Source organism: Fulmarus glacialis, unplaced genomic scaffold (assembly GCF_000690835.1).
Source record: "Fulmarus glacialis isolate BGI_N327 unplaced genomic scaffold, ASM69083v1 scaffold11306, whole genome shotgun sequence".
Taxonomy (NCBI): domain Eukaryota; kingdom Metazoa; phylum Chordata; class Aves; order Procellariiformes; family Procellariidae; genus Fulmarus; species Fulmarus glacialis.
In genome coordinates this window covers 15591-34368 of record NW_009217497.1, presented here as the reverse complement: position 1 = coordinate 34368, position 18778 = coordinate 15591, and the positions used below count along the sequence as shown (strand labels likewise).

The 18778-nt window shown below is 40.2% G+C and overlaps 1 protein-coding gene across 1 annotated transcript in view; it reads left to right on the top strand.

Annotated features, from left to right (window-relative positions):
- Positions 1-538: 538 nt before the first annotated feature.
- LOC104078161 (phosphate-regulating neutral endopeptidase-like) overlaps positions 539-18778 on the top strand; it is a gene marked incomplete at its 3' end in the record, with an annotated part of 32353 nt that continues 14113 nt past the window's right edge. Inside the window, exons 1-3 of the mRNA XM_009579697.1 lie at positions 539-650; positions 4450-4518; positions 7024-7185. Of these exons, the coding sequence (XP_009577992.1) occupies positions 539-650; positions 4450-4518; positions 7024-7185 (343 nt within the window). The remainder of the gene's footprint in view (positions 651-4449; positions 4519-7023; positions 7186-18778) is intronic.

The window sequence follows — 18778 nt, the reverse complement described above, 5'->3', positions numbered from 1 at the left end:
AGGAATGGTTTAAGAGGAGGAAACTTTAGTCAGCAGATAATTAGTCTTTTTAAATAAGCACAAGGGGAAAAAAGGAAACCTTCCACTAGTCTCGTGTTTGTAAAAGTTGTCAGCAATCCTGCTTTGATAGTAAAGGGTTTTACAGCTATATGTTTGAATAGCTAAAACATCTGTTCAGCAACGTTGTGAAATCCTCGTGTTCGGCACCCCTGATAAGGGGGACTGCTGAGCGATTGGCTCATAGAGGCTCCACAGGCAGCAAGGGCTGTGCATTCGGGGGTCACCGCTTGCCTTTCCTCCTCCTGGCCAGAGGAAAACGTAGGAGACAGCTACTATTTTACGTACGATTTTCCTTTGAGAGGGGGAGAGCAGGAAGTGCCTAGGAAATGGGTCACGGCAGAAACCTGGAGCTGTAAATAGGAGAGAGGAGGAGGAGGCGAGCTCATGGGCGCAGTTTGTGAACAGTTGAAAGACTGATACCACAGCAGCAGAGGAAAACCAGACTTCTGCAAGAGCGAGCACGTCCCAAGCTGTCCCCATGGAAGGAGAGACGGTACCCGAGGCCAGGAGAGCAGCCAGCAAAGCCACGCGGATCACCCTCGGCGTCTTTGTGAGTGGCACCGTTGTGCTCGGCACCGTGCTGTTCTTGGGTAAGTGGAAAGGTCGAGGCTAACCTGAACGCAACTCTCCCCAGCCTGTCCGCTTGGTGCCAGTGTCTGTGCTCCACGACATGTTTTGGTGAAAATCTTGGTCTCTCCTTCTTTTCCCCCCATTTTATATTTCTCCTGAAATGGAAATGTGTCAGGAAAGGGTTTTGTTGTGGGAACACTAGAGCTAGAAGATGCAATGCGAGCTCATGTAACTTTTTGAATGCTGAATTTAAATTTGGATACTCAGTTGAATGTGTTCTAGCCAGAATTGGGTTCTTTTGCAGAACGAGGAGAAACGGGTGAGATTATGCATATCAGTAATGGTGATTACGAACTCACAGATTGTGACCAAGCAGAGAAGAGAAAGCAGTGTTTTATCTTATAAGAACATGCAGATCCTCTTTTGGAATAATTCAGCCCAACTTTTCAATTCTTTAGACCAACACAGATTTCCCTGGACTGGAGGGAACTTAGCCTCTAAGCATATTTTTTGCTTCCCTCCGATCCTTTATGATCTTGTGGTCTTGTTTGCAAGGTCTGCTTTGTTTATAATCACAACAGAGAAAATTATGCCAGGTTTTCTACAGAATATTTAAAGGTTCGCACTCGGTTAGTGTTTTTCTGCTCTAGAGCAAATTCTACAAACATTTGCAGGCAAGTAACTTTTGTGTATGTGAGCAATCCCACTCAATTCAACAAAACTCTTTATAAACGTGAGCAGGATTGAATCTTCAAGTTGTTAGTGCAAAATATAGTTTCTAGATGAAGAATAATGTTTTTCACTTAGATAAATCAATATCAAACACCAGGGAGTTATAGAGAGACGTTATTTCTTTTTTTTAGCACTGGATTGATTGTTTATTGCTTGTAAAAAGCAATAGACGTTTACCACCGTAGTTTGTCAGAGATAGAAGTGCTTTATCTATAGACCAGATGTGCAAATTCAAGCAAATGTATTAATTCTTGGAAATAGTTTTCTAAGTGTGCTGAGGCCTATCCTGTAGCCAGGGATTCAGTGTCAAAATTTTCATTGGCATAACTGCTAAGAAAATAAAAATGCTGGCCTTGGGTCAACAAAATGTTTTTAGGATTTGTTTGGAAATTGTCTGAGGTTTTCAACCGAAAGAATAAAGGAAAAAAGTTAAATTGTTTTGGTTTAACATTTTGTCAATGCAATGTTTCCATGTTTCATTGTGACACTGTGTTTTGTTTGTAAGTTTGAGTTTAACTCTTTTCTAGTTTTGTTAAACTGTAGAAAAGGAGACCATTATTTCTGGTCACGTGAAACATTTCAGGCACCTCAAGGTGACCTTTTTTCTTCAGTTTTCATTTAATCTGCAAAACTCGCTGTTTCTGGTAGACCTGAAACAATTTTCCTTCAATTTTCCAGCCTGAGGAGTGAAACGTAGCCTTCTCCTGCTTCTCTTGTTTCTTCTTCTTGGAGTTCCTTCAACTCTTAAGAGGAATCTGGGAGAATCACATGTTTTTATTTACTGTTACTTGCTTGTACTGCCTGTAGCCATACCGTGACTTCAGCGGGGAGCTACCAGGGGAGTCACTTGGCATCAGGCGGGGTCCTGCCTGCAGCTCTCCGGATGGTGGTGTGGGCTGTGGTAGGACAGGAGCCACCTCCTCCTTGGGAGCTGGGGCCAGAGCAAAAGGAAGATGAACGCTCTCCAGTTCCTTTGGGCAAGAAGTCAGGCAGCTTTGAACCTCAGTTTGGTAGCCTCTCCTCCTGACTTGGTAGCCCTTTGGACTTCTCAGATTATAGGAACAGCCACTTGCGTCTGCATATTTGTATGCCTTTTCCCCTTCCAGATTTTTTGGGGGAACTTAATTATGGCATATATTTGCTTAAGAATCTGGAAACAGGCTTACAAAGGAAGAAGCTGGGACACTGAGTGTTGTAACCACAACTGTAGGTAATAATGTAATGGTTAGTTCTTTTAACAACAACCAAAAAGGCATGAGAACAAAACTTGGCAAAGTTTTTCAATCAAAATTAGCTGTTAATTGAAAGGGAAATGTTATTGCCAAAGACTTTTTTTTTTTTAAATTTGCCCTATGATGAATTTGCCAATGATGAAGTTGTAAATGGAACAAAACCAGTTGAAATGGTATTTTGCTTTTGTTTATAACTATCAAAACCACGAGGGCTACTTCAGATTCTTTACTGATTCTTTTTCGTTCTCCCTCATTTTCCGACAAGTGCAAAAGAATTAAATGGTGTCTGGGATTTTCCCTCCTTTCTCTGCTTTGTTAAGAAAAAAAATCTAGCAAACTTTCAAGACCTGGATGGGTTCTGAAAGGCTAACTTTAAAGCGGGGAAAAGGTGAGTTGGGAGGAGTGCAACAATTAATAGGCACATCACCCATTATTTGCATTTCATGTGGCTCAAAATCATAATCTGGAGACCCCCACTTCTCTAGTTTCTACTGTTCTTCAATATTCCAATTACCATCTCTATATGCCTCAAAATCTCATGTATTTCTTGGTTGACTTACAAAGGTTGTTGAGGTATTGCGTTTCATTGAGTCAGTGCAAGCTTTGGTAAAGTTGTCCAGAAATAGTTTTACATTCTCAGTTTCTAAGAAAATTTGATTGAAATGTCTGTCATTAATTGTCATTAAAGCTATGAGGTTGGAAGAGATGAAACAGCTTTACATTCAATTCTAGCTTTAGGGGTTTTATAGTAAAATTTTCCTGTGCTGAAATACAATTTCACATTTTCCTATCCCTTTCGAATGCTATATAACTACAGGAGAAATTGCTTTATAACTGTCAGCACTGGTAAAGCTACGATACCTTAATATATTCCATTGTTGGGTTTTTTGGCTGGTTTTTGGTTTTGTTTTTTTTTTTTTATTTTATTTTTGCCATGGACTGAGCTACTAAGATAATGGATATAATGAGACATTTCTTTATGTCTGCAGAGCACATCTACTGAGTCGTATTTCATCTACCCCTTGGGACTCTCCCATCCTCATCCCAAGCATCAATTATCTGCATATTTGCTGCCTGACAGCAGTGTCTGAAATTAGCAATTCCTATGCTCAAGTTTCAGTGGCAGCTGTAAAACACATTTTTAAAAGATGAGCAAAATTAACTGACAATTTCATAGTTCTTGTCAGCAAAGTTTTTGGAAGCAAATACAATTACAATACTTTTGGGAACCGGTTCAAACAGGGCTGTGCCGTATAAACCACAGCTATCCCTGTGCCCCATTGCTATCTGGCTTATTCCAGGCTGGAATAAAGGGGCCCTGAAAGCATCCCGTGGGCGCTGGGTCGTGCCAGGGGGGCCGGGCAGCACAGTGCTGCTGCAGGAGGGGGTGCAGCAGGGCGGCACGAGCCCCGCAGCTCGGGAGGAGCTGCGGAAACCCAGCAGAAGGTGGCTGGAGAGTTCCACGTTGCGTTGCCAGCCGTGAAACGTGCATCTCTGGAGGATGACAGCAGCAATGATCAGTTGTTTGTATCGTGGTGGTGCTCGCTGTCAGCGAGCGAGGCTGAAGTGTTGTTACTCCAGGCGCTGCGCAAACGTACACTGAGAGACAGCCCTCGCGCCATGCTGCCTACGAGCAAAGACAGAGGAAGGAGAAAGCAGGCACGGGAGGGGAAAACTATTTGTTACAAGCTGCAGTATTTACTTAATATACATTCTAACTGTTTTAAATCAATGTAGTCAGAGATGCATTAGGGCCAGAGCTTGCACTGACATTTGAATGATCGAGCACACGACATTTGGCTGCAATGGTCAAAATTCATTACAAATGATCTCATTATGGTTTTCCATTTTGCAGTTAGCCAAGGTCTTATAAAGTTTCATCTGAAGCAACAGTACTGTTTGACCTCAGAATGCATTGAAGCTGGTAAGCAACAATTTTATCCTCTCTATTATATCATGATTATAGTATGATAATGAGATAGTTATACTGCTTCAATTTTTTCCATGATACATTTTACTCAGAAAGCTTCATGAATAATGAGGGGGAGGAAAACAAAAACAAACCAAAACAAAACCAAAAAACCAACTTTTAAAAAAGTCACTGCTTAAGTTGCTGTGGATCGGTTTATTTTCTACAATTAAAATTCATGTTTTAAATTGTTTTAACTCTATTCTAGCCAGGTTAACTCAAAGTTTCCCATAGGGTTTTTTTTTATAGGAAACAAAACTTGGGTGACTTGACCTTCAGGTGTGTTTTGTTGTTTCCTTCCCAGCAGTCAGAAAACTAGCAAGTGCATGGTTAAGCACAGAGATGCTTTAGGGCCAGATCTTGCACAGACTTGCACAATTGTAACGTGGTAACTACGACTCAAAATCTGCAACTACTTCCATATTGGCAGGCTCTTTTCCCCACGCAGAGATACATGTGGTAACCCTTATAGAGCTGGGGCATCTATTAGTATTAAATGCGAGCTAAAGGGACCGGGCTTGGTAGGACCTGAGAGACACCCATTTTGCACTGGTCAGTTTTGACAGACTTTTGCTCAATCAATGAGAGTTTTATCATTTAATGTAATGAGAGCAAAGATCAAACAATAGTTACCACATCTGGAAATCTGCCCCTAAAGCTGTTTCATTGGAAACAAAATGGATGTTGTGTGAACTTATAAGAGCATTTGTTTCCATTCTGAACCATAGTAAGCTGATACTGTGAGGTGCTTGGCCTGTGTTTGAAATCCTGACAAATTCTGTGGGGCTCCATAAATTGGAAAATTTGCAGATCTCAATGTTACCAGGATGTTTCTTGCCATTCTGCTTCTGCTCTGCACTGACAGTGCTCTTGGCAGCCCCAGGCACCACTCTCTGGAGCTGATTCTTGAATGAGTGCAAATATCTAAGTAAGGTGGGATGACTAATCAAAACACCACCACCCCAAAAACCCCAACAAAAAAAAAAGTGTGGGGGCTTCATCTTGAGCTTCAGAACAAAAAGAAAGTCACTTAAGAAGTTTGAATCTGAATTGGCTTTCTTCTTCTCATATGCACAGGAAATAACACGGATTTTTTGGTAGCGGAAGCTGGGATTTTGCACCAAGGCAGACTCGGACACCTACATGACCTGACTGTTTTAGCTCAGAATGCTCTGAGTAGTGACTGTATAGTGTCTCAAGATCTGAGCCCTGCCTTGCTGAACAGCTTTTCAAGAGTGATAGAAAATTGCCAAGGACCAAAATGTCTTCAATGTAGTCAGTCTGAGAGTTTCTAATGTGTGAGAGAGAATTACAGCTAAGACATAGAAATATCATGGAAAGAGTTACTCTAAGCGGAGGAAGAAGAGTTACTGGATTCTAGAAATAGTACCATAAAGTCTGTAAAAGTTATCAGATTTCCTGCTAGGATTTTTAATCAGTTATTTGGATAAGCCTCAAAACACATGGTCATTTAGCCAAAAAATATCCAGTATCCACATATTCCATGTTACTCAACCCATGTAGATTTATGCCACAATCATTATAATGCATGAAAGGGAGTAATGGTTTCAAACTAAAAGAGGGTAGATTCAGACTAGATATAAGGAAGAAATTTTTTTACGATGAGAGTGGTGAAACACTGGCACAGGTTGCCCAGAGAGGTGGTAGATGCCCCATCCCTGGAACCATTCAAGGTCAGGTTGGACGGGGCTCTGAGCAACCTGATCTAGTTGCAGATGTCCCTGCCTATGGCAGGGGGGGTGGACTAGATGACCTTTAAAGGTCCCTTCCAACCCAAACCATTCTGTGATTCTATGATTAGATACTCAAAAGCTATTGAGTCTCTGGCTTGTCAGACTGGTCTCTCTCTCTTACCAGTCTCACCTGCAATAGCAACGGGCAAGGATGCAGTCACAAAATGGAGCTGAAAATACTACAATTATCTTTTCCAATGAATAGTAGATCAGAACTTGATTTGTTTTCTTGTGCAGCTATTCAGCTAAAGGTAAACAGTGCGTAATTTCTGGAATGCTAATTACAATCTGCTTGATATGTACTGCTACTAAATTCCTCAGGCAATTAATTCTGTCATGGCAACAATGGAGAGCCTGTCTTCAGGTGTTTGGCTCCAGCAGTTCATGTTCCTGTAGTGCTAGATTCAGTGGTCATTGCTGTGTGGCACTCAAGAACATTCATTGCAGATATTTTGTCTTTATTTTGCTTCTCATGTAGGCACTGTTAGATGCTAGAGAAGCTGGGTGGTAGTCTTGCTGCTCTTTACAAATGGCAGAGATCAGGGCACACATCAGCCCTAGAACAGCAAGGCTTAGCTTGCAAGTGAGGTCGGCGTCACGTTGCAGAGACTGGTAAATGTTAATCGTCCTTTCTGGACTGTGGCCTTGTGTAATTCTCTGCTTAGGAAAAAGTGTTCCACAAAATCTGTGGCGTCTTTTTTTACAGCTGCTGGCATCCTAAGCAAGATAAATCAATCCGTAGATCCATGTGAGAACTTTTATCGATTTGCATGTGATGGCTGGGTATATAATCACCCTATTCCTGAAGACATGTCAAACTATGGTGTTTATCCTTGGCTGCGACACAATGTGGACCTCAAACTAAAGGGTAAGTATGTCATTTCTGAAAGTGTGCGGTTGGCTTGTCACTGTAGCTTGTTAACTGGCTGATTTTGAAATGAATAAAGACTCCATGCTTCTTTCTGATCATTGGATAATATCCAACAGCCCAACTTGATGTTCTTTTTTAAGTATATTTTTGTTGTTTTTTCTTGAAAATAACATGGAGAGATAGTGAATTATAACAGAATCAGAATTTGTGAGGGAGAATACAACTGCTGGAAACTCTACCAGTTAAGAATGGAGGGACAAAAGGATACTCCTTCTACCAAAGGAAAAGGCGAGGGGATTTGAACTCTCCCCCTTGCAGTGGACGGGTAGACCAGAGTGCGGGAGCACAGCACACACATTTAAGAATGTCCCAGATCCAGACAAACATCAGTGTAGGACAGCACTGTGTCTCTTAACAATGGCCAATAGCAGGAAAAGAATATAATGAGGCAAAACCAGGGTAATATTTTCCAGTATACTTACCTAGCTCTTGGCAGGAGGCAATTTACAGACTTCCGAGACGGAGGTTGTTTGGGTATTGTGTTTCCTTCACGTTGCTGTTCAAGCTGCCATTGAAGTACCTGAGCTGTCATCAGTGAAACAGGAGGCTGCTTAAAAATGTGTGTCTGGAGGAAAAAATAGCCCCAGGGTGGAAACGTGTAGGAAGAGAGGTATTTTAATCTGCGTGTGACTTGACTTTGCGCTATACTCTGCAGCAAAGCCACCTCATCAGGAAGCTGTGCAGACCAACTGGGGAGAAAGGGTGATGATTATTGTTAGGTAGGAAAACCCTGCCAGATTCTTATAATCTTCGCTAAAAGCGAGTCATGCAAAAGAAGGGAGATGTGCAAAATTTCTTATTGTTTTTGGTGTGCTTGAGCATTGCACACCTTGAGCGCTTTATTGACCTATTAGTTGATATAAGAGCCTGCTTTGAGCTCACCACAGAACAGAGGTCAGTTTTAGGATGTTGTGCTTAAATATAGCATTTTTTTTCTCTTAGATTTTGTACATATGTGTATGTGTAGACATCAGAGCCCTTCTCCGCTTGCTTTCGTCAGTCATACCGTGTTAAATTTTTGCATCGTTAAGTGTTTTAAAAGCTGCATTCGGTTTCAGAATATGAGTTTGGAATTTCAACATAGGATACAATCTGATAACTGGTGTTTTAAGTGTGCTGAAGATGTCACAAACAAAGGAAAAAAATATTGCCAGAGCCTGTTTTCAGTTATGCTTTGCATTCTAATTGTTCTGCCGCTAGAATTGGGCTGTGTTGGATAACTGCGCATCCTTCATGAACCACAGCCACAAAGAAGTCAGTCCTAATTGAATATAGAGTAGCAAGCTGTGACTCTTATCCTTAATTTCCTCTTTTTTTTACCGAACCTAATTAAGGACATTGTGCTAAGCCACATTTTTATATGGTTTTCTTCCTGCAGTCCCTTTAGAAGTTGCTAATCCATAGCTAGGAAAATAAAAGACAAAGAAAGAAACATCTAAGCGAGAAGTAATTGCTTAACGGAAACTCCGTATCAAAAAAGGGGTGTAACCAAGTGCCTGATAACTACTTTAATAGGAGGCCTAAACTGCTCCTTGGCATGGTACAGGGACAAAGATGTGAAACGTTGGGTGGGGCACAAGAGTTGATTTAATATAACATTTCTCATCTCCTCCTTAACTTTTAATTAATAAACTTTCCAAAATATATTCTTGGCAATTAAAAAAGGAAAAGGAAAAGAGAAAAAAAAAGTGTTGGATGTCAGTGTTGGTAGCTGAAATAACAAGGCGTAGCTTCAGCCTCTATGTATGTTTGTGTTTTAACTTGAATTACTTCAATAAGTTAGCTTGACACAGAGTTATTCATTTGCGGATGACCACAACCTTGCTATTGAAAGTTGTAGCAAGATGAAGAACTCTTGCATAGAGAAACGTATATATGGCTGACCAGACCTTGGAAGCCAACTTAATCTCTCCTTTCTAAAGAACACTTAGTGGAACTTTGTACTTCATTGTAAATGTCCCTATTTGACACTCAGTAGATTAAAAAAGCCCCAGTCTTTAAAAAGCTGATTATTACGCAAGTTCTATGTTCTGAAATATTTATCATATTAAAGAAAACTATTAATCTTAAAGTGATAACATGGCTTGGCCAGAAAGCCCCATTTTTCATATTTTATATTCTTTGATGGTATGATATAGATTGAAGTATTTATTCAAGCAATATATTAAAAAATTATGTTACTTAAAATAAATTATTTGAACATCTAATCTGTTTTCTGGCCCCTGAATGTTCCTGAGCCTTAGGCAGAAAGGGAGTTTGGGTATTCGTGCAAAGACCTGTGTATGGCCTTGGTTACACAAGGGTATCTTCAATCTTCTAGAAGCTTCATTTTTTGTTCAGGGGCAATTGATACAGAAGATCTTCCAGTTGATAATGGGTAGCAAGGGTAAGAATTAGTTTTGCCTTACCAAAAAGTGGTAGGTGTAGCTGTATAATGTACTGAACCCTGCATTAAGTATTACCAGGTTTGAGTGCAAAGCTTTTTTTTTTTTCCCTTTTTCTTTTTTTTGAGGTTGCAGACACACAAGAGCCTACGACTTTGCAGGTGTCAGCTTCAAGAAAAGGTAGAACATTTTCTGTATCGGAGAAGGTTTTTGATGCTTTAATGGGGAATTCCAAAGAGAGGAATGTCAATGGGTCAGTGGAAAATAGCTGAGAACTACTGGGTGGTAGATATTTTGCCTGCATATCTCTGGTTGATTGAAGGAACAGGACAAGAAACGTTCATTTCAGGGTTCTTCTAGATTTGCAAAACTTAATGTGTGGTAGTTAAAAATCCTGGGTTTTGTAAGATTTATAATGGCATAGGAAAAAAAAAAATTCTCCCATGGCTTTCTCTAGCTGTCTTAGGATGGATTCAAACTGAAATTATATCATCATTTCCCCTTTAATTTATTTCCTATCCTTTGTGTGAGGGTCACTTAGATTTCTTTTTCTGATCTCAGAGGAATCCATAAACCACGTGTGTAACTCACTTTGATCTCCTGGCTATACAAAATGGATAAAATCCTAGCCTGGTGAAAGCAGTGGTAGGTCTTTCCTTGGACATCAGCAACAGCAGGATTTCATGCGTTGTGGAGGAATGTACAGAAGACAATTGTAGATAGCCAAAAATATGTCGAAAGCAGAGACTTGTGGTTTTAGTTGTGACCCAGATCCAGGCAATGGACATCTAATATTTAGGTTAAAATTTCTTGGTTCCTTACAGAACTGTCCTGGGGAGGACTGAGGTACTCCTACTTCCAGTTAAGCACTCCTGGCTGGACCAGACTGTCCCTGACTTGAAGCTAGCCTTTCATTTGCAGATACACTGCAGGCGTGTTAAAAAGTGCCTCTCCTTGGTTAGGAACAAACACTTTTAGTGTCGATGGGCCTCTGAGGAAGCTCTTGGAGTCCTTCAAAATGGAAAAAATGGTTTGACTGTGGCACCTGCTGTATGAACAAAAGCTATCTCAAACTGCAACTCTTTTAGCCTTATGTCAGCTCCAAATTACAATGTCTCTGTGAGTTAATAAATGTTTTTCACTTACCATAAAGTTTCCTGCAAAGCTGTTTATGTTCCTGATGAATTTTTCCATTTTGATTGGTGGCCTTAATTAAGAGTTTAGGAGCGCTATTGTCTTACCATTGAAATGCAAGTGGCTTTTTGTGAATAATTCAGAACTGGAAGTCTGAGGCAAGTAAATCAGTGCCTATTACCTGTGGTGAATGTTGATTGTGAACCAAGCAGTTTCTTTTCCTCTCTCTGAAGTCTGCAGAACAATGATATGTAGCTGTTTAGTTGGGGTTTTTTTGGGGTTTTGTTTTGTTTTGTTTTTTTTTCAAGTGACCATGCAGGAAGCAATAAATTAAAAAAAACCCCACAAAACTACGCAAACATTCCTAAATCTCAACACTGCAAAGGAGCTGATTTAAATTACGTGACTCATTTGTGAACATGTCTTCCAGGCCTTCTAAATTTAATTTATGTCTGTGGAAACCAGTTTACAGATTAAGTCTCCACACTGATCCTGGCCCAGTGAGACACCTCCTTCAGACTAATTTGCTGCGCTAAGCATTCTAACGTGGCTAGTTTCTGAATGCCAGTCAATTTAAAGTGAGGAATTTCCAATGTGGCGAAGAGAAAGAAATGGAGGTCTTTTAGGAGGATATGGTGTGTGGGTTTTTAAAGAACATCAGACAGACAGCAAACAAAATAACTTGGCAGTGTAGGCAACTTTTCCCAAGATAATCTGCAATGGTTTTCTTTAGAAAATAAATTCTTTAAGTAAAACCAGTAAGGTAAAAATATCTCAGTATGGAAATTTATACTATTTGACCATAGGATAGTACTTTCAGACAAATCCCAGAAGTTGGTGTTGAGTGGCTGCTGTCGGTGTTGAGTGGCTGCTGTCCTGCACAGAGGACCCTGTGCCACAGGGCTCTTTAGGGCTGGTTTCTCTTCTCCCACCCTTCAACAGGTGCTCAGTTAGGACCACTGGGATGGCTTGGATGTGGCCCATGAAATCTGTAGCTGCTGACACTCATCCCTAGGTTTCTGTATTAGCTGACCCGTCTTTTGTGATTTCTTCCTTCAGAGGTAACTGGTTGAGAGCTGTCCCAAGTGAGAGGGAGAATACTAGCAGTAATTAAAAAAAAAAAAAACAAAACCAAAAACCAACCTAGAGGGTATTTATGTTATTGCCTCCAATATCTTCTTATTGTATAGTTGCTCCTGGATAACAAGATAGCAGCAAACAGCAACAGCGCTTAATGCTGCTTTGCTTGCTCTTTTCTGTTACAAATGGATCTCTTTTCAATGGTGCAGACATTTTTTTTTCAATGATCCAAAGCTTTCCTATAACGGCTTATTCATCTAAATGTAAGGAAAAACGTAAGTGGCACAAGTCAGGTAGATCTCTCTGGTCAACAAGTTAATAGCTTTTTGGTAAAATGAAGTACCTGAGTCAAAGGTGGAGAAGCCAGGACTTTTTCTAGGCTGTGGCTGTTCAAAATGAAAGTTTTATTTGTAATGGGTGATTTTGGGAAACCATGAGTACAGAAAGGAGATAATTTTGGTTCCTAAATGAGGTTTTAAAGCAGCACAGTAACTGAGCCACAGGATTCCCACAACGTCTCCCTGGTCAGGAGACCAGAGCAGCATCCTCCTGTGCTGGAACGGGAGTGGGGCTTAAGGCACGCTGCCGTTCCACATGCGGCACAATATTCCCCCTGGATTTACAGTGAACCTCTGTTTTGGCTGTTGCCTGCAGAAGGATGATATGTTCATATCTGCAGATATTGAATTTCAAAATTACTATATGACTATACTTTGGGCTGGTAATTTTGCAGACAGAGGATCGATACCTTGGGAGGCATAGCAATCCATGGCATCTGATTTCGCAAATACATGTTGAAAGTATTAATATAATGAAGTAAAGCTTAATGCTGCCATTTAGTACGGAGCTCCACCTATATTGTAACAATTGGGAATCTTACAATCTTCTGGTTTAAATGCAGTTTAAACTCTTGTGCCTAATATTATAATGACATGTGTTATCCCCTACAGTATAATACTGGGAGGCTAGAGGGGCAGGGTAGGGGAGGGGGGAATATTGCTCAAAAGATCAAGATTTATTATTGAAATTAGATTTATGAACAGAGGCTCTCACATCCCCATAACCTGATTTTTGGTTTTGTTATAGTTGTGTACAGTTATGTTAGTTGACTTTTGGAGGAACTCACATGATGTGCTTATCTTTTCATATACAAACTCAGAGAATTTACAAAATGCTGAAACTGGAAACAAACAGCATTGTCATTTAGGAAATGTGCTGTATATTAGGGCACTGAGCAGCATTAGGAAGCACTTTTGTAAGCACAGCTGTTTGAATGCCATTTCCGTGAGAACTTGCATATTGACAAATGGATATTTGAGAAAAGGATTGGGGAATTTCTTCTCAAGGAGTGAGGGGGAACCCTAACACGTCAGTGTATCAGTTGGGTTTATTTGTGTAAATACATTTCCTTTCATGAAATTGGTGTTTGGGAACATTTGTTTGATTTACTTGATCTATGTTCCTTGGGAGTTAGAACCTATATGAATTGATTAATTACTAAATCTTCATGAATTCCTGTGGACATGCATATTAATTACATCCTCATTAATGCAAAATTAATTCATACTGATTAAATGCTCTATTAGAATGTCAGGGGAATTAATAATGATGGGCTGGTTATTTTCAAGAGTCGCTAGTCTAACCACGGTTAGATGGACGCTGCCATCAAAAATAGGCCGATGGGCATTAATTGTATCAAATACGAAACATGTTTGCCTGAATTGATTAATGGTGTGTTGATCATCGTTAAATGCCTTTTTAAAAAAATGACAAAACAAAAAAACAATCAACCCCCTCCCCCCAAACCCACAAAACAAAACAAGGGGTGGGGGAGCCGCAGTTTATCAAAACAAGGCAGGCCTAGATTAAGGCATCAGCTCCACAAAGGCAACTCTGAGGAATGAGCTCCTGGAGCTGCAGAATACATTGGTATTTTTTATTGGGGGGAAAGAAAAAAAAAAAGTTAATGGTTTGAAAACGTGGAAACTATTATATTTAAGGCATAACTGAGGCTGTGTAAGCCAACACAAGGCGTTCCAAAAGGGACCAATAGCCTCATTCATTGGCATCCTGGATGCTTCTGCCTTCCAAAGAGGTGGGAATATACAATATGGCAGGTGGTAGGACAATCTGGGTTGTGTCTAGTACTCTGCATTATTTTATATTTCTGTGTGAACAAGGAGTTTGCCTTTATGAAAGTTGCTTGGAGCGATTATTTAGAGTCCTTATGTACTCCAGTAAGATGATTCTGGTGACCTGATTATTTACAGTGGGGAACTGAGAGAAAGAAGGTGAGAAAGTAGTAGAAGGCTGATTAAGGAGGGAACACAAAGTACGTGAAAGTGGAAATAATATATGCTTTGGTAAAATTTAAAAGCTACATTATAAGCACCAGAAAAGTGTACTGACTTGTTATTTTATTTTATTTTAGACTCAAAGGGAAAAGCTTTATTTAGGCAAGGATAGCTTTAAGCATTCGGAGAAAGATTTCTGCAAGCCTTTGATGCTAACTTGTTTTTCCATATATATATATATTTAGCAAACAATAGAGAAATCTGGACCGTAATGCATTAGAAATTCAAAATAGGTGTTTATAAAATGCATTTAAATAATTTTTGTAGTACATTACTTCTGACTGCTTCCCTTCCAGTCCTCTGAAACTGAGCAATGTTTACAGCCACCAAGGAAAAAAAGGAATAAGAGCCTTAATGTCAGTAAGGTGCTGGTATTTTTAAAAATTACTTAACGGCAGTGGTGAGAAAATTCTTCATGGTTTCTCTTTTTAGTTGCGAAGGAGTGAAAATTACATCTTTAAACAGTGTATTTTCTTATTTTGGAATCCTGGAAACAAACTTTTATTTAAAAAGCAATCATTTGCAGCTCACTTCTTGTAAAGAGTCTGGTGGGGATGAGGACTCCAGACTGCACGTGTTGGACTGTGCACCAGACACTTGAACTAGCAAGAAGCACTGCAGAACAATTAGCAGAACTGGTAGTTTACAAAAATAAATAAATTTAGGTTGGTTCATATTTTAAGGAAGCCTCAAAAACCAAATATTGCTATCAATTGTTAATAGAGGAAATGGGTTGTACTGTACACTAAAGCTGCATAGCAGGAGAAATTCTCAGAAAAACTTGTGTTTTAAAGGCTTAAAGGAATTGAATTTAATCAGGCCTTGAAATTGTGTATTTGAAGTTGGGTTACACTGGTGTCAGAAGAGAGCTGTAGGTAGGCTTTTGTGCCCTCCACTGACGTTTGTCTCTGTGGTGTTTTCCAGGCAGGCGAGAACTTGCTCTGCTCTTCTCCCAAGGCTTCCTGATGCAAAGCAGCTCTGAAACGGAAGCTGGGCAGGTGCATTAGTGTGGGAGTTTGACCTGTGCTAATAAACCTGCTAAGAGGGGTAAAGTTGTATTGAAACATTAAACATTGCATCCTATAGCAGGAGATGTCCATGTCTTTTTCAGGAGAGTGCTCTGAGAGAACAGATTTAACTCTAAGAATAATCTTGGCTTGACTATACTTGTCTTGTTCTATATATATACTCTTCACCCTCCCCTCTATACCCCTCCCCAGCTATAAGGTTCAGGTTTCCAAACTGAGGAGAATAAAAACATATATATCAGATTTTCTTCTTCGACGATCTCGTAACCTGCACTGTTTGTGTTGCAGTCTATTAAACTCATATTTTCATGTAGCAAGACAGGGAACTACCATTGGTCAAGTGATCACAACAGTCTTGTGTATAATTTTAGATGCTGCGGCCAGTGCTTTTATTTTGGGGTAGAACATTGTGCACCTCATAGGCCTTCATCCACAAAACTTACCACTGCCATCTCTCCTTTGCTTAACTTCGGGCTCTGAAAAAAAGGAATTGGAAACCAGATACTCTAAATGAACGTCGGCTGACCCCAAACCATTCTGAAATAATCACTCTTGGAACATGTAAGCTCACATTACTGTAATTAAGTCTACATTTGTCTAGCTGTGATTTCCGTAACAGCAGCGTGGTTCTGAAGTTTTTTTGTGTGCCCTTTGGCATCCTGGCCAAATCATTGTTCCGTGAACTGTACTGAACTTGACTTCTTAAATCCAGTGCACTGGGAGTTTGAAGAAAGGGCAGTGCCTTCATGACACAGTTGGAGTCCTTAGATACTCTTAGTGGCACAAGTGCAGTTGGCTACTTGGGTTTTAGGGGTTAGGGTTGCTTTTCAGGAACTCTTCTGCCATAGCTCTTTAGCGTGAAGAAAATAGGGGATTTAAGGGTTAGACATTCTTAATGAGGACTAGATTAATCGTAATTATCTTATGGCTCAGGGACCTCAGGGAATGACATTCTGCACATAAGTGGTGTGCGTTTGGTTTGATTGCCAAACTCAAACCAAGGTTTGAGTAGGTTTTTCTCTACTTTTAAGCTGAAATTCCTCACAGGACATCCTTAAAACATCCTGCTGCTAGCATCAGAGGATGTCCTGCAAATTTCCAAAAGATAACTTGTGTTTTGCTTCTTCACAGAGGTAGCACATAATAGTGCTAACCTAGGAAGGAAACAAAGCTTGTGACTGATAGCTGGAGATGGGTGAACAGCTCTTTTAATTATTCTTCTCATCACTTTAGAAGCCTGACCCCTCCAGCTGCTCCAGAGCAGCACAGAGGGGAGGGTGAAGAAGAGAGCCTTTATTGCTCAAGAATTGAAAGAGAAATCCACCTTCTCTGTCATCAGGTATTTGCAAAGAAAATCCCTTTCCACAAGCAGAGTTCCTGCATTTTGGTCTAAGAAACTGAAGCTCATAAGCATGCAATATGCAGCAAATATCTGGTTGCTAGCTACTGCTATCCAAACCAAAGGGAGAGCATGCTGCTCGTGAGGCTTTGATAGGGCCTTACTGTGGAAATAGTTGACGAGAGAAAACCTTCTGCCTTTGGCCCAGTGAATGACTAGGCACGGGTGTTTGAGAAGCCCTTGGGCTGCTTTCTGGATCTGCTCCTGAAAACAATGCTTTACAAATTGCTTTCAGTTGTAGTACTGAGCAACATCTGGGCAATGCTGAGCAACTCCCACTGTCACTGACATTAGAGGAACTGAAAGGCATTCACCATCTCCAAAGGATCAAGCTCTTTGAGTGTTTGGATCAAGTTCAGCAAGCTTTATGCTGATAAAGGAGGACCATTCCAATCAGTAGGACTCTAACATGAGTTAGATAAGGAGGAATTAAACCTCTGTGGCTCACTTTCTTTATCTGCAACAATGGATAATGGCTGTATCTCCTTGGTCCCACATGTCTAAGAGTGTTTTGAGATCCTTATCCAAATGTATAGAGTGCAATGCCAGGAGTAACTATTAGATTATCTCCTATGAACTTTCTTGTATCACAGACAATTACATTACTCATGTAATGCAGCTCAATAGCTTGCTCTGGGATAAAACATAATTCACATTGGGCTAAAGCTTATCTTCCAAAAAAGCATCAAGTCTTGAAGATGTTAAGGGGCAGAAAAGCCATGGTCTCCTCTGGTTGCTTGGCTCCAGTGGTTAATCACTGTCACTGCTGAATTTGTCTTCATCTTCCAACTGTTGGCTTTCTTTGTGCCTTTTTTTAATAGACTAAAGACCTCTTTGGCACCAAGCATTTTCTAATGGTGAAGTACTTTCATACTGTAATCCCATCACCCTTCCGCTATCTTTTGTGAGACAAATCATGCTCCTTCACTGCATGGCTTTTTCCCCCCACTTCTATTTCTCAAGCCACTCCACCCAAAGAAAAACCCAAATGGTTGTGATGTTTTTCTGTACCCGGTCCAGCTGTCCAACATTGTTTTTAAAATATGGACAGCTGAAGGGCAGGTAGTATTCCAGTCTCTCTCACCAGCCTGTGTACAACAATAAGATAATCTCACCACTTTCATACTTGTCTGTTTTTTGCAGTCCAAGACTGCTGTTTTCTCTAGCATTGCCCTGGGATTTCATGCTGAATTAGTTGTCTGCTTCTAGCTTTTTGCTTCTCCAGGGTTAGAACTTTCCAGGAAATGGGATGTCCTCTTGGGGTTCTTGTATAGATTTTTTTTTTTTTTTTTTTGTTTAAAGTCCGAGCATATTCCCGCTGGGATATTTGCACATGCAATTGTTTTTCATCAAGATACAAAGCATTACAATATATTTCAGATCATCATCAGATACCACTGTGCAAACACTTCAGTTTGCATTTTCCACATAGATCAAATGTTTGCAAAAGGTTAAGGACAAAAATTAATGGGAAAAAAATGCTAGTATCTTTATTAGCACAATGTATTCTCCATATCTAGGGTTGGAAAGTGCAGAGAAAACTTACATTTTTCTCTCTGGAACAAGAAATAAGCTTAGCGAATCACGTAGTGTCTCTCGGGAATGCAACTCAACTGTATACGTAGAAAACTGATAGCATACAGAATATATACAATCTGCAGATCAGGACACTGATAAATTGAATCAATATTCCTAATCTGAATAAATGGCATGCATCTTTGTTTTCCCTGCAAATCTGTACAAACCCCTTTTCACGCACTCCAAGTCAGAAGAGGGAAAGGTACAGGATTTCTCAGTGCCATAAATAAAATACGGTGGTTGAAAACCAGAGTGAAGCTGTGTAAGACAGTAGGCTGGAAAATCAACAAGGGCTAGAAATGGAAAGTAAGATTAAAGGTAACACTTAGCCACAAGACTATCCTTAGCAGCTTTAGAATAGTATGCAGTTAAATAAACATACACACATACACACTAGCAAAGCTTACTTGGTAAAGTGCCTTGCTCTCACTTTTAACAGCAGATGATTGTTATTTACTGTAGGGTAGTGAACCACAGGAAGCTGGCCTTTTTTAGCCCTCTTGCCCTGGAAAAGCACCATCTGAAGGCAACTCAATATAAATCTCCTTCCTTCCCTTCCCAACCCCAGCTCCC